The sequence below is a fragment of the Labrus mixtus genome, chromosome 13 (genome assembly GCF_963584025.1).
Source record: "Labrus mixtus chromosome 13, fLabMix1.1, whole genome shotgun sequence".
Taxonomy (NCBI): Eukaryota; Metazoa; Chordata; class Actinopteri; order Labriformes; family Labridae; genus Labrus; species Labrus mixtus.
Genome location: NC_083624.1, coordinates 22,447,156 through 22,463,308, shown reverse-complemented (window position 1 = coordinate 22,463,308; position 16,153 = coordinate 22,447,156). Strand labels below are relative to the sequence as shown.

The following is a 16,153-nucleotide window of genomic DNA, read 5'->3' as shown; positions in this document are numbered from 1 at the left end:
TCTTCCGTTTGTTGGTTGTTTCCCTCTTCCTGTCTTTTTCTCGTATAGTACTTAAACAGACAATGCCTCTATGAATGTAGCAAATGTGAGCCATTTGCATCTCACGCAAATTAGAACATGCAAATAATAAGTCTATCACTGCAAAATCACAGAAAAAACTCAGACAGTACATTTTGCCTTATATCTTTACAACTTTTTACAAAATAGTTATTTGTGCTACAATTCTCTAATTTGTCTCATTGGACGGTTGCTCAAAAGGGGCACTGCAACATTTTTTGATGCACATTAACAGAACTGCGGAAGTCAAAGGAAAAAAAAAAGATATGAGATTAGTCCGAAATGGAGCACTGGGTATCCAAAATATCCTAATTTTCAGTCCCTATATCATACGCATTTAACTCCTTAAACAGTGTTTTGCATCCCACAGTGCAACTCCTGAAGGAAATGTAACCAGAGTTACTTTGACAAACACTGAAAGCTTCCTTCACTGCAGCAAAAGACCTCCCAATGGTTTCAAAGATTCATGGAAATTCAAACTCGGTGTAAAATTGATTCAAGCAGCCTTTTTGGCACACAGCACTTCCTCCATTTCTCAATAGAAATACATTCTTTACATATCATTTCATTTGATGTCAGTCTTGTACACAGGACTCGTGTACAAGATGTACTAGTTCGTACTATTTGTTTGTCCCAGATGGATGGTACCTCTTCTGAAAATGTTTTGTTAAAACCATCCAATGGACTGAAAAGGGACAAATTTACATTACTACCATAAACTTTTACATCTCATCCACATAAAGCCTGCATAACATCGATTTCAAGCAACATTAGCAGATCATTTCTTCAATAATCATTGAGCAGTTAGGAATCAGCTTTTCACTAGGTGTTAACGGAGTGCACTTTCACATCATTCGCCCCTACTCGAACGCTGACCAGTGCTGTGATTGTCTTCCAGATACTGACCACCCTTACCCTGAATGCAGCCTGACCAATCCCCAAGTTAACCGTGGTTCCTGTTATGTACAGTGTGGTGACCGTGAAGGCTATCCAAGCACTGAGGATAAAGGGAGAGAATATAAGTGCAAATGTTTCCAGGAGATTGTAAGTGTTATAGAGGAGGTAAAGCACTCCTTGACAGACCCCAGTGATGGTGACTCGCATCTGACTTTGAATCTTCTCAGTGGAAAAACCGCTGCTGCGCTGTGCCATGTTTCTTATGTGTCTTTGCAGGTAATGGACGGTGGAAAAGCTAGACACTGTCATTATACATAGACAGATCGTCATATACACTTTAATCATGACACCAAAAACATTCTGTAATAAATCCAGTTCATAATAGTCACGCGCATTCAATGTACTATTGTTGTCATGGAATTTTTGGATTATCAAATCTGCAACATTTGAAGCACTAAAGAGCAAAAAAAGCATCTTGCCACAAAGCAAGGCCACGTAGATGACAGACCTGATGTTCCTCTTTATCCAGATCAAACAAGCTCGCTGTGAAGGGACAATCTGGATGTAGTAGTAGAAGATCAGCCAAACTGAACATGTCATACTATTATTCACATAGGAAACCACAATCAACCATGCCGTAGTCACAGAGTCACTTTCACCTCCATTAAACATAGAATAGAGTAGGAACAAAGACACACAATAAAGTATCGAGGACCAGACAAGAAATCCCAGTAGTATCTTCAAAGGCTGCTTGAGTTTTTGTCCAGTCAGGCAGCATGCATAGAAGATGTTTGCGGCGAGATTAAGAAAGATGAGAGGACCATTGATTGCTATGAAAGCCTTCTGACCCAAATCAATGAATTGCCTTTCCATTTGGTAGTTTTCAGAAAAAATCAAAATCTCAAAGACAGTTGCTCGTCCGTGTGTGCTCAGGTCTATGAGCTTACATTGTAAGAGAGGAGAGCATACAAAAAGATGTAAATTGGCCAGAACCGGTAAATGTATTATGTAAACAAGTGTATCCACAGGGCAGGGATTATCATAGGCTGTAAATGCAATACAACACCACTGCATAGTCAAGTTTTTTTTTTTCTTCTCTAATTTAGACAGGCATTTGGCACAATTGCTTTTTTGGATGGAGTAAGATTAACAGAATTATAGAGGTGCTTTGATGTGTCATTTTTGAGGATCTAGCCTCCCACACTATCAACTGAAAAGGTAAAATTGTCCTGTCGGGGTAAATATGCACCTTAGCTCTTTGGAATTATAAAATGATGATAAAGTCACACTCTTTACTCTGTGTTATGGAAAGCAGGGAAGCAGTTAGCCTAGCTAAGTAATCTATCGCTGGCTCAAACAACCAGGCTAGCTGTTAAACTTGTCAACAAAGACATAGTCACATTCAGTAGCCTATATACAGCCAATAAGCTATATTTGTTCTTTGATTTATGAAGAAAATAAATAGTATTGATCTGCAAAAATGATTAGTTGCTGCCTCTGCTTCTTTTTTTTGCCATCTCAACATGACCACTACTTTGCATTTGCATTGAACCACTGCTCTATATTTGCTCAAATAACCAGATTTTTCAGACCATCAATCAGTGTCTGACAGGAAAATAGAAGCTAGCTAATATCCCTAAAATGTGGAGTAAGGATAACAGAAACAAGTATCTAGCATGGTCATGACAGTTGCTTGTGTGAGGTATAATTGGTAATTATATTCTTATAAGGGCATGTTTTTGAATTACCATTTTTTTCAGAAATTGACTTAAGAAGAGCACAGGTCATTCATAAAATGTATTTTGTTTTTTTTGTTTGTCTGTGTGTGTGCGTGTGTGTGTGTGTGTGTGTGTGTGTGTGTGTGTGTGTGTGTGTGTGTGTGTGTGGGGGGTTACTTTATTGGATCGGACAGCTGATGAGAGACAGGAAATGTCGGGTGGAGAGTGTTGACATGCAAGCCAAGGGCTGAGGTTGGATTCGAACCCATGGCCCCTGCAACAAGGACTGTAACCTCCCGTACATGGGGTCTGTAAAAAATAATCACTGGCTATCGGGCACCCATCTCTAATTGGTTAACAATTCCTGCCCAGGTATTCCCCAAGTGTCTAATCCATGACAGTGTGACAGTCAGCATGCACATCAAAAGGACCCGAAACAAAAAAATGAACGCTTTCCTCCATAAAAAAAAGCGTAATTACAGAGACTATAGATCCTTTTTTTCACTTTTTAAACATCCTGATTCTTGATGGTGTTGTTCTTTCTGTATACTTGACTTCTTTATTACTTAATACGCGTAGATTTTGATTGCTCATACAATCAATACAAGTTAACATAAGAAAACACCATACAGAGTATCGATATCTTTGAATGTTTCCTTTATGTAAAACTTTTCCATTATACCTGGAGCCTTGGGCCCTGCATGCATCGGTTTGTATAAGAACCCAAATGTAGTGGTGAGCCATACATCACCCAGTCACAGTCAAGACATCCCAGTACAGGAAACCAATGGACCAGAGTACATGTAAAACTGTGTCCGCAAAGGAGGACACTTTGGATATGTTCTTTGTACAAATCAGGTGTACATTTTTGCATCTAGTTTCATCTGAAGTCTGAAAGATTATTAATGTATACTAATATTTTAGACTTTAGGGTATATACCTGAACATCAGCTCAGTGTTTTGTTCATGCACGTGAAGAAAATAATTTTCAGAGATCTGAGAAAACTCCACTCCTTTCATCATATAAATATAACTATATCTGACTTCTTTACATTGTTGTTACTCAGTGTGGTTTTAGAAATGATAAATGTGCAACAACCTTTCTGCAATACATTAAGGTTGTAAAATATGAACACCTTCAAACTTCAAATAAAAGCCCATCCCGACGAACGGCACTTTTACCACTCTGGTGTTGCTGCACGTTTTGACAAATAAAGGCAGGTCTCGATTAGACGCCAGCACAGCACTCAGTATTGATTATATTAAGATAACTTTCTCTCTCTCTACCCCCCCCCCCCCCACCCCCTCCAACGAGCAGCAGCTCAGCTGAGCCCAACAAAGCAAGATAAAATATTGATTCATTATGTCATTTGTTTAGTGGTATCCTCATTTTGTACAGTTAAATATTCTTTTGGGTGTAGATTTACAGTTTAGTAGTCTTCCCCGTCTTTGCTGTGCACATGTTTTGTTTGAAAATGATTAAAGGCCCCTCTGTTATTGACACCAGTCCTAAAAAAAAGACAGGGTCATTGGATAGACAAAGAAAAAAAATGCAATTATTACACAGTATTAAAATAAGTTACAAATAAGGTATCAAAGAATTCTGTGCATTTCTTTTATTTAAATAAGCGCTTCTGACTAAAACGCCAGAGTGAACTGAATCATATAAACACATAAAAAATAGTCACACAAAAATAATACTCCATGTAAGAAATAATATACTAATTATGATACATCTTTACATTCATTAACAGTATGATTCTTCTTGTATACACACTATTACTTCACACACACACACACACACACACACAAAGGCACAGCTCAATAACACTAACACACACTCCCCCTCTCTCTCTCGCACACACACACACTCGTGCATTTAAAGCCACAGGTTCATCCATGTACAGTTTGTCAGTGTGTATTTATGAGATGTCTATCATGCTACATGTCAACCATTTAGACATTTAGGGAATAAATAAACGTTGGCATCGGGATTCAAAGTCCTTCCTCAGTTTCTATTGGCAAAAATATCAGTTCTTTGGGTGTCAGTCAGTGGTCCGTTAAAAGTCTTTTTCCCTCAATATTTTATGTTTTTAAATCACAACAGTGACACACACATTTAAAGTTCAGAAATGAAAGGACCATTTCAATGTTTTGACGTGCTTAACTACTGATTCAAAAGCGTTTTTTTCCCCCCAAACCTCGGCAAGTCAATAACTCTCATTTATTTATGGGCACAATAAGCATCACATCTGCCTTCATTAATGTGCAGTGCACATTTTTTTTTAGGCATTGCATTACCAGGCGGCAACAACATCATTTATGATATGACAGATATGATGTTTACTGTCACGGATCAACGACCTCAGACTCATTTAAAGCATCTGCAAATTGCTTTTCATCACGCATTGAAGTAAATGGGAATCGGTGACTGCCTGGCAGGCTGAAAAACACAGCAGTCTTCAACATCCCAGCAGCTTGTAATGTGTGTGTTTGAGTAAATGAGCTAAAACATGCAAAAACACTGAAGTGGTCCCACAGGAGCACTCTGAGGAAACATTTCACTTGCAAAAATGTGCAAGTTCATGTATGTGCAGACACACACACACACACCCCCACACACACACACACACAGTAGCATCATGAACGGAGATGGTCAAATGTTCTCTCCAACAAAAAAAAACAGTGGTACTAATGTATTAGCATTTAAGCTGTGAAAGACCCCCATCATGACACATCATTATAGCTAGGAGAATGGATGGGGAGTTTCTATGTGTGTGTGTTTGTGTATTAAAGGTGGGGCTGTTAAAAGTAGTCTCTTCTTCGTGAATCATCACTGATAAAGGAGGGGTTCCACTGGGCTGGATATATGCATGAGTGGCGAGAGCCTGGTAGACCGGTAAACGGGTACAGTCCGTTTCTCTCCAGGTCTGAGTTACGCAGTGCAGGCTGAGGAAAAGAGAAAGGGGAGGAAAGAAAATGTAAAAGATGTTTTAATATCTTCTAATCCAACATAGTAATTTATCTGTTGGATAAAAAAAAACGAAACAGCCCTAACATGAACATTGAAGACTAATTTAGGATTGCGTTGCAGGTCTTCTTACAGAGTAGTAAATGTCAGTCATCTGTAGAAGGTTCTTGGTGCTGCCGTTCTCCTGCATCTCTATGGTTTCCCTCCCCCACTCCATCGATATGCGGTTACTCTTCGGGAAGTCTGCATACGGGGACATCTGCATGTCTCCGCTCTTGAAGATGATCTTGTTGATGTCATTCTTGTCTTTTCTTAAGAGTAAATCAAATAATAATGAGAAAAAGTTCAACATTGCATCAAATTCATCCAAATCATTAAAAGCAAGACCTGTTTTTTATTTACTTAGATATAACAGATCCTTAATCTTTATTATTTGTCAGATGGACAATGATGCTTTTTTTAAAGAGTAGTATTTCTGGTGTTTTTATGATGAGCTAAACAATGCAGTATAGTGATGTTTTATACTGAGCTAATGTTAACAACTAAAGCAGTCTTACTTGCAACAGGTGACAATAAGGGCGATGAAGAGGATGAGGAGCAGAGCGCCACCTGCAGGTGACACCACGACTGCAATCAGCTTGTAGACTGCAACAACATATAACAGCTTGTTAGACACAAAACTGTAAAAAAAACTTCTTTAAAATAATGTAAAATCTAACAATGTAAGAAGAACAACTGCAAATGAATGACTTAAGTGATAACAAAATATTACACTGATTTGTAAGAATGTTATATTTATTTTATTTTAGAGCTACTTACAATTTCCACAATTGAATCCTCCAAATCCAAACTTGCACCTGAAGAGCAGAAACAGAATCTGCAGTGACAATGTGGTCTTGGATCTTAAAATGCAACTGGATTCTGCAGTAAGGATATAAAGCTGAACTTACGGAACACAGGTGCCATTTTCCAGTTTGTAGCCATCCCCACATTCTGCAATGAAAAGTTTTATTCAGAACATTTCCAATTAAATGTTTTTTTACTTTTGTTTAACTTAAATGACATATTCTTATACTTTTGTATCTTATTTTGAAATTGATTAGACTCTTTCTTTGTATTTTGTTTGGCTTAGCCTACTAGTTTTAAAAGGTGTAAACCACAGTGGAATAATAGATTGATTTTATTCTGTTTACATTCTTTACCTAAGCAGGACAGGTCTTCAGGGTTGTGTTTGTAGTATCCTGGCAGACACTGGCAGAAGGCCGTGCCGCTGTTGTCTGCGCATGAAGAGCGCTCTTCATCACACTGAGTCTTCTGGGCCACACACAGACTGTCCTCTGGAACACAGAAACAAAATGAGTCCTTACTATAACAACGCAGGGATCGCAGAGACAACATGACAAGATTAAGAACTATGAAAATAACATTTCCTTCTACTGCTTTGTATCACTTTATCAGGTTTCATCTTGAGGAGGTTAAAATGTATTCATTTAAAACTAAGGTTTAAAACACCCATCTTGTTTAAAATACTGTTGTAAATGATTGTTTAAATGATAAATGTGAGGTCACAATAACCTAACTGGAGGTTTTGTCAATGTAGGATTCCCTGTAATTCATATAGGTTGGTATGGTTCTATACTATAAAGCACCTTTGTGATGAAGTTTGAAGTGACATTTGGCATCAACTTGATATAATTGTCTCAAATCTTCTTTTTTGCAGCTAAATGGTGCCCTCTAGTGGTTGTAAACATACACACACCTATTTTGGGGAGTCTGCCGTCAGTTAAACGACTTACAACCTGCATGACATTTAATTTAAAAAACGGAAAAAGAAGCGTGGTAATACTGATTGGGATTTGTGCGCTCTGCTTACGGTGATAAGTGAGCTGGTGGTGCAGCACCATCTGGCAGTGGGCCAAAGAGGAGCTGCAGTTGCTGAGAAACATCTGGATGCTGTTGTAGACCTCTGCACTCGTCACTTCGGTGGAAATGGAAAACATGTTGACAGCTATGATACGAACCCCGTCGTCACCCCTGAGGAGAAGAGATTGGCGGGTCAGCACAGTTTAACACAGACATGAGACAAGAGTCCATGTCGCAACATTTAATCCCAAACGTATTTACAATCCTGACATGAAATCCTGGTAACATTTGACAAGCTGAAAATGAAGATTTTTTTAATGAAAATAGCTAGATAAGCTTAAATGAGGACCATAAAAAGTGTATCAAAGAGGTTAGATATAATTTATTTTTCTGATTTTGAAAATATAAACTCAATTTACAGAATAATTACCAAACCTAATGGTTCAGTGTTGACAAGAACTTACTTCCTGCTCAGCGTTGAGCGACTGTATCCTCGGAGGACTGACAACGACGCATTGAGCTGAGGCGAAGACAAGAGAAGAAAGGCTTTCAGAATTTGTGTACAAAGACCGTGAAGACATTTTCCAACTAAGGAGCCGAGATAACGCAGTGATGTGGACTTCCTCTCACCAGCTGAATGATCTCTCTCTGGATATCATGCAGGGTGGCACTCTTGAAAGCAACAGGGTCATGCGGCGGTCTGTTTATACTGAAGGTTCCCAGGAATGTCTTTGCTATGGAGGGAAAAATACTCCGGTTGATTTTGTTTTCTTATCTGTGTTATTGCTTTACAGTTTTCTGCATGAGACTTGTTTTTACCTCTGGTGCAGGTGCGACCGTCCTCCAGATCGAAGCCAAGTGGACATTCACAGCTGAAGGAACCTCTCGTGTTCAAACATCTGGACCCAACAGGACAGGGGTCCCTTTCACACTCATCCACATCTAGATACACAAGTACATGGAGGTCTTATGAACTATAATTCAAACTTGAATATATTTGAAACACAACAGTTAAAGTAGCCTGCATATGAACAATGCTGTAAGAGAAGCTTACCCTGGTTGCAGGTGACTCCTGTCCATGCCTGCTGACAGAGGCAGCTGAATTGATGCCTTTTATGGCTCACACACATCCCTCCGTTCATACATGGGTTTGAGACACAAGGGTTTCCTTGAGTTAAGAGAGGAAATCAGAGTTTGTTTTAGTCATTAAAAAGGAGCAATGAATCAAAAAAGTGAATAAAATAAAAGATTCATCATTTGACCCATCCATTGGTGTGACGCCAACAATGGTTATGACTCATGAGTCTCATAGTATAAAAACAACATTAGATTGCAAATACTATAATGCAAACACATCTGATTGAAGTATTCTGCTTTGTGTGATGTTGTCGTGCTGCACCTACACTGTTAAGTAATACCATCACTGTAGTATGATGTGCACAAATGTACCAGTAGTTGGACAAATCAAACACATCTCCTGAACTCTGCGTTTCAAAAACTGAAACTGTCAGCAAAGGAAACTGGAATTTGAACTTTAGGTTTACGTCCTCCTCAACAGTATTACACCTTAAATTATCTCAGACATTAAAGCTCAAATCTAGAAAAATTAATTATCTGACAATTGAAATGCTTTTAAAAAAATTGATGGCCCTGTAAATTGAAATAAGCCTGGGTGGCATCATATCAGATTGTATATTTGTATCTGAATAATTTGCTGATTCTGACCATGAAACCGCCCCTCTTATGAAATATTCTGCAATATTTTAGTCAACATGTGACTAGCATCTACTTTGATTGTAAGAACTAAATATTTGGATTACCTTAAAACCATTTTTATTTTACATTTTGATAGTTGGTAAATAATAAAATAAATTAATAATAAAATAATATATGGGTAAGAAATGAGAGTTCCCCGAAACATTAATGCATTAACAAAATAATTGTAAATCACTAACTTGGTAGAAGTGGTTCCTTGGTGGTGCTGAAGCCAGTTGGGGATGTTGTCACCATCAGCTCTGTAGCTCCACCCCCTGCCCGCCTCCCGCTCGTCTGCACAGCCTCTGTACTCTTGCTTGGTGTGCTGGAGGTGTAGGTGGGGCTGATGTGTTGTCTTTGGACTGTGGTGGCTCCCAGAGTGACAGCGCTGGTTTCTGCTTGCAGTTTGGTGATGTTGGTGGGGTTTGCGACCCCAGTCGAGGGCCCCTGGGTGTAGCTGGGGGACAAGCGTTGAGTTGGATGTGCTGCAGAGGTCTGCAGGGTGGAGGCTGTGGTTGAGGGTATCGTGTGAGGGATGGTGGCCTCAGTAGCTGACTCTGGAGGAGTAGAGCTGCTAGTGGTGCTTAGGAGCCTGAAGGACGAGGTAGCAGGGGGCGGAGGGGTGGGAGTGGTGGTGGTGGAGGAGGAGGTGGAAGCAGTGGATTCAAAAGTGTCTACCTCTGTTATCTGTGATCTGTGGAGGAGAAAGTCAAATAAATCAAGCCTCTGACAGACTTCTGACCACGTCTATATAGTAATATGATAATAATATAATATTTTGTATTAACGACATTTGATAGTACCCAAGGACTGCCATGACAACCGTACTTATAACTCTACATGATGACTGCTTAAGTGTCAGCAGGGGGCACTAGAGTCACTCATATAGACTTTTCAATCTGCAAATAATTGTTTCAACATAAACAACTGTAAATATATTTGAATTACAAAGCTAAAGAACAGTTAAACATACCTCTCTGTGGCAGTGACAGGTTCAGTGGTGAGGAAGACCTCGGTAACCAGCGCTGGAGTTTTTGTCAGAGAGTCATCCAGTTCCGATGTACTGATGGTGACAGTGGGGGACGCTGTGGTCAGACCCCAGCTCACACTGTGCTCTCTGGTCTGGGATGATGTCCCATCAGTTCCCTCCTGGTTCTGAGTGCCCGTAGAGCTGTGGGCTCCAGTGGAGGACTCAGTGGACGTTTCGACACTTGACCTCGACTCCTGATCTGTCCCTGAAATGTTGGCGAGACCCTCAGCTGGTGAGGTGAGAGGTGGAGTGGAGGAGGAAACCGACACTTCTGATTGCTCAGTGCTGGGCTCTGTCACTATGAGAGGTGGCGTTGAGTCGGAGGTGTCCTCTGATGTCGAGTTTTGTTGATGCCAGGTGCTATTGGGTTGCCTGTTAAAACTCTGGATATCTCTGGGCCTCTCTGGGCTCCCAGTCTCTAAAAACCTCCCCCTGACGGTGTGGGTCATGTGCTGGTCTGTTGTGTCTTCACTGCCAGTCCTGGTGGATGGCTCATTTCGTGTGTAGTCCTCTGTTTCAGCAGAATTAGAGACAGAAGTAGAGACGGGCCTGTCGGAGTTGGCGTCCTCTGTAAAGAAAGAGGAGGTGCTGTTGCTGGAAGAGGAGGTGACAGACAGCAAGGTCCTCTCCCCAGCTCGGCCGACGGTGGTTGAAGTGAAGGTGCTGTCCGTGTGCGTGGTGGAGGTGTCGCCGAGTCGGAGGGTGGTGTCCGGACTGTCCCTGGGCAGTCTGTCCTCCTCTGTAGACATCCTGGATCGAGCGTCCTCCCAGGACCAAACAGAGGAGGCGTCTTGCGCCTGGTCTGTGTTAGTGGAGTCTTTCCAGTCCCTGCTGCTGCTGCTGCTGCTGCTGGCCTCAGTGGTAGCTACAACAAGGGTGGAGGTGAGGGGCTCAGTAGACAGAACGATGGGCTCCAGTGATTGACTGCTTGTGTCTGTGAAGGTCTGCGTCTGCTCAGTGTCTGGGGAGAAGGACAGAGGATAAAGTGAAACAGTGATCACTTTTGTCTGATTGATCACTTCAGATAAACCACTTTAAACACATTAAGTAGGAATTTGTGATAGTTAATTCAACTCATTTTCAATACTTTTTATATCAAACATGATCCATTAACCCTTAACGATGATCTTGCGTTTTCTTGTCTCCAGTTTTCTCAGCTTACTATATTTTAAATGAACTTTCAATATTCAAGTTAATTACCAGCTGTGGCCACAAGAGGGCGGCCTCAGTAGGCTGTATCTTTCTTTGTCCACACTGAGGAAGATGCTTAAAGAACTGCCGCTTGTTGCAGACAATGATTTTTGGGTGGAGAACAATTGGCAGCCAGGCGTGTCTACTCTAACAAAGGCATGAGGTCCTAAATGTGGCAGTGACGGCCTCCGTTGGGAATCAGCCGCTTCCTTCCTTCCCTAAAACTGAGCGAGCACAAGGCATGGGCAGTGCAAGTGTTCACTGTGGATCTGGGTGTGTTTTCATGATCTGTGTCTGTTTTTTTTTCTTCTTCTTTCAGCCTGACCCAAAAAATGTCGTGCGGTCATCAAAGTGTCATAACGGAATGTCGCTGTTGGGATCGACGCTGATATGGACAAATATTTTTTCTGAGAAGTTTGACTTTCAGGGTACACAGTAGAGATAGACAAGAACCACATTTAAAGAGCAAGGGAGGATGAAAAACAAACTAATGTCATGAGCAAGAATCATCATATACAGATGTTGCAATTATAACATGTGTAAATCAGAACACTGGTTATCTGCAATGCCCTAAAAATCATTGATTTAAAGCTGCAAACATTGATTTTTTTTATTACTTGGTAGACGAGCTAACTTTAAAAATAACATTGACATACTGTATATCACCTTTTTACTGTCTTAATGTCATGATGCTGGTATAAATTGTGTTAAACAGAGCTTTCTGCTTGAATAATGAAATGTGGGGGGAGGCTAGACTATGATGAATTAGCTTAAAAAATGTACATCATCAAAACCAAAACAATTAGCTGAAAGGTGCTAAAATGCACCAAAGTCTACGGAATATATAGTTGTTCATTTGGTTTCATCAATATGAGGAACCTCCTTTATGTTACACAAAATCATGTCACCCATAGTTAACTTCAAGCAATAATGAGTCCAGCTTTAAATAACATGATTATCCAATGGCCGAAATGCTAATCTTGAAGTTTCATGATTCATAAGTGTAAGTGAGGAAATAACTGCTGGGCCCCAGGCAAGTTTCTCCACCTATCACTGATGCTGAGCTCTGTGACAGCCCGTTATCTGGCCTGTCTCCAGAAGCAAAGGACTGGAACAACATGCACTGTGAGGGTGAGCGTTGGTGCTGGACGGCATTCTGACAGCCGACACGCAGCGACTAGAAGCTACCATCCAAAAAAAAAAAAAAAAACTGGGGGAAGAGTTCAACTGGGCCACTGGACTCTGTTTCTGTCTCACTTCCTCTGCATTTGTCTCTTTCTTTTTTTTTCTTCTTCTTCTCCCTCTGGATCCAGTATGAGCAACAAAACTCAGACTGGAACGTGGTGTTGGCAACAACACACTCCCAGACTCTCTGCTGTTTAACACTCAGCTGTCAACACTTAACAGAGTGTTAAGTGTTTTCTTTACACAATTTACAAAAATCTTAGAAATTGTGTGGTTTGCATGTTAATTTAAGCAAGTGCAAAACATTTAGCATATTAAAGAGAATCAACAGTTCTATCACATAACAGCCTTTAGAATGGAATTAGACTTGATATTTTGTTACTTTAATGTGTCGCTGTTAGCTCCTGCTGTTTTTCTCGGACCGCATGATAAGCTGTATTTGACATTCAATGCTCCGTTTGTGATCAGATGAATGTGACCTATAGATGTTTGAAATCAGGGTAAGAGTAATTATCACTAAAACATTCTACAACCTTAGATAGAACTCTTTGCCGAGCAAATCTTTCCCCCCCTCACATTATTTATACAGGACAAAACAATACAGTTCATCTTGTAAGGCGTTAAACTTTTTTTTAGTTTTAAAAGGTGCTCACATCTTTTCAATCTCGCCTGAACGTCGTCATGAAGATGATTTGTGGACACTTCTTACAGTTCAGTATGTCTTCAGAGTGAGACTGAACGAGCTGACAATGTTTGTGTCCAACCATCTTTCATGACCTGTGACGTTGACCGGCACTCCGATATCCGATATGTAAATTACGCCAATATCGTCAATATCAGACCTGATACCGACATTAGATCGGATCATCCCATCTCAAGCTAATATTGTGTATAAATATGGTTTATTTATGACACACATAGGGATTATTGCAGATGACAGTTACACAATATTGTAGGACCTACTTCAACAAGTAGATGGTAAACTATAACCTAAGTTATAGTACAACATTAATAACTGTAATATCATGTAAACTAGAGATGCACTGGTTGGGGAAATCCGGTGCGTTATCAATGTTTGAAATAACATTTTAGCTGAGTGCTGATTCCGTACCGATGTTTATGATTCACTTCAGTGTACGACTCCAACAATGTGACTCGACCATTTCCTCTCATATTTGAATATGTAAAAAAGTCAGTTTGTTCAATAGGGGACTTCATCTACTCAATAATTTTTTTTTATTTGAATCAGTAGTTAGGTGTACCAGATGCCATCATTAAGTTGATTTGGCACAACAAATAAACATCGACTTCTGACATCGGTTAATGCCACATTATTTGCCGATGTGTCAACAGGGCATCGGCAGATACTGCTGTTGAACCAATGCATCGGTGCAACATCGGTATCAGCCAAATTGTTATTTCAAACACCGGCATCGGTTCTGATTTTACCAATCGGTGCATCACCAGTAAACATTAAATATAACTATTTTAATTTGTGTCTTTCTTTTATACAGAGCAGGTAGATGTCTGTAATAAAGCCTGAGTGCCCTCTGTTCATTAACAATATTCCAAAATCTGAATACCAATGTTTCTCTTATTATATTAATATTATACGAGAAACATTTTTTTAGAGGTACACTTGCCAGTGTTGTCATCATGCATACTGACATTCAAAGAGTATTTTCTGGAAGTTCTTCACAGATATCCTCAGAGTATAAACTCTCTGAGGCTCAGGTGAAGTCAGCTGCATGGGCAAGAATTGTATTTGTACTCCTGCATAACAGCACTGTGCCGAACCCTCCGTTTTAGGGATGAACTCGTCTCTTAATTAAAAATCCTTTGTTGAGCCCAAAGCACAATGTAGAGGGAAAACAGGTTAAATGTTCCTCTGGCAGACCAAAAATACCTCAAACCAACTCGTGCTGCCCCACACGCTGTACATGGGATGCTCTATCAACTCTGTCTAAACTAAAAAAAAAGTTTAAGCTGAGGGTTCAGCCAGGGCTCATATTTGCAGAGCTTATCAACACCTCTACAGCTTATTATGAACCGGAAACTAGCAAATCATAAAAGTCAAGATGGTGCTCAGATAAAAGGAGAAGATGCTGCCACATACTCTATGGCTGCCTTGATGTTTGCCTTGTGTCTCGTGGTTTTGTTTAAGAAACATTCTTAGATTGTTCAACTTATTCTTCCATCTCGTTTGTTTTTCCACATTTAATTGCCGGTTCTTGTTTGAAAATACTACAATTCTGGATTAGAAGTACTTATTTCATCTTTATTTGTGTTGTAAATGCAAAATTCCTTGTATCTGCAAACCTATGCATGCTACATTTACGGTAAGGGTTTGTGATACCAAGCAAAGTAGTTTGAATTCGTTTAAATCTTGTTTTAGTGAACTTGTAGGCTTAATGCAAACGAGGTTATCATAAAAAGATAAACAAATAGTTACAGCCATAAAGATCTACTGAAGGGATCCAGTCAAACGTAATAACACACAAACACAAGAATAATCAAAAAGAATAAAGACTTTGCGAATTACTGGAATTTCAATCAGACAGCTTTTTGATTCATTCAGTATTTGAATAAACTTGTAATGAAGATGATTTTAAGTATTCCCTTCATTCTTAAATATCCGAAATTGATGTCACAGATTAGCTTTGATACTGATTTCTATTGTATCCTCAAGTTATCAATAATGGAGGTGTAATAAAGACGTTTATAGTACTCGTTTTATTATTTTGTGTGAGTTAGAGTACTTCATTCCAATAATGTGCTAAAAGTTGTCTGGGAAAGAAACACTTGCTCTCTCAGGCCTCAGTGACATTGCTCTTACCGAAGCTTCCAGCAGCAGCAGCAGCAGCAGCAGCAGCAGCAGTGTGTGTTTGAGCAGTGTGTGTGAGCAGGATGTTCCTCTGTGATGGTGATAAAGTCTCGCTGGAGGATGAAGTTGCATTGTTTTCCACGTTACTGAGTTCATCCTCCCCGGTTGAAAAATAAAATCCTGCCGTAACCGGGTCCGTGCTGTTGTTACTGGGGGTCCCTGCACCACCAAGGGGCCCCGGTAGACCCACCAGGAGGACCGACAGAGACAAACCGAGGACGTGATTCAAAAACCACGTTTCCATGACTTTTTAAGAACCAGAACCGGTGGCCGATATTTTCCGTGAAGTCGAGTAGTGGCCGGGGAGTCTCCCCGGGGAAACCATTAGAGGAGCACGTCGGCTTTTAATGAAGTTTCACAAGAATTCAATAAATCCTGGTCGAGGTCCGGAGGAGGTCCGCTGCCCGGACGGCGGGGAACGGAAGATAACAGATACGAGGCAGCAGTGTGTTATCAGAGCGGTGGAGCCCGGGCTCCTCCTCCTCCTCCTCCTGCACACATACAACCATGCACTAGTAGTTTCTCCCTCCGTCATGTTATGTAGTGGCTGCCTGTTGCCTTCAGGTGTCGTAGGAAGTCTTGCAGTGAAAAAATAAATCTAA

At 40.4% G+C, this 16,153-nt stretch overlaps 2 protein-coding genes across 2 annotated transcripts; both read right to left on the bottom strand.

Moving 5' to 3' along the window:
* Window positions 1-1,000: 1,000 nt before the first annotated feature.
* On the bottom strand, window positions 1,001-1,592 carry LOC132986521 (uncharacterized). Its single transcript, XM_061052976.1, has 3 exons — window positions 1,434-1,592; window positions 1,141-1,289; window positions 1,001-1,054 (listed from the first exon to the last, which is right to left on the bottom strand). The coding sequence occupies exons 1-3, from the start codon at window positions 1,552-1,554 to the stop codon at window positions 1,001-1,003; spliced, it is 324 nt and encodes a 107-aa protein (XP_060908959.1). The 5' UTR covers window positions 1,555-1,592.
* A 2,681-nt stretch (window positions 1,593-4,273) lies between these two features.
* On the bottom strand, window positions 4,274-16,056 carry heg1 (heart development protein with EGF-like domains 1). Its single transcript, XM_061054197.1, has 14 exons — window positions 15,504-16,056; window positions 10,235-11,252; window positions 9,462-9,955; window positions 8,561-8,674; window positions 8,326-8,448; window positions 8,137-8,240; window positions 7,971-8,026; window positions 7,517-7,677; window positions 6,846-6,980; window positions 6,594-6,636; window positions 6,463-6,500; window positions 6,201-6,288; window positions 5,777-5,954; window positions 4,274-5,621 (listed from the first exon to the last, which is right to left on the bottom strand). The coding sequence occupies exons 1-14, from the start codon at window positions 15,793-15,795 to the stop codon at window positions 5,478-5,480; spliced, it is 2,988 nt and encodes a 995-aa protein (XP_060910180.1). The 5' UTR covers window positions 15,796-16,056; the 3' UTR covers window positions 4,274-5,477.
* Between the last annotated feature and the right edge of the window lie 97 nt (window positions 16,057-16,153).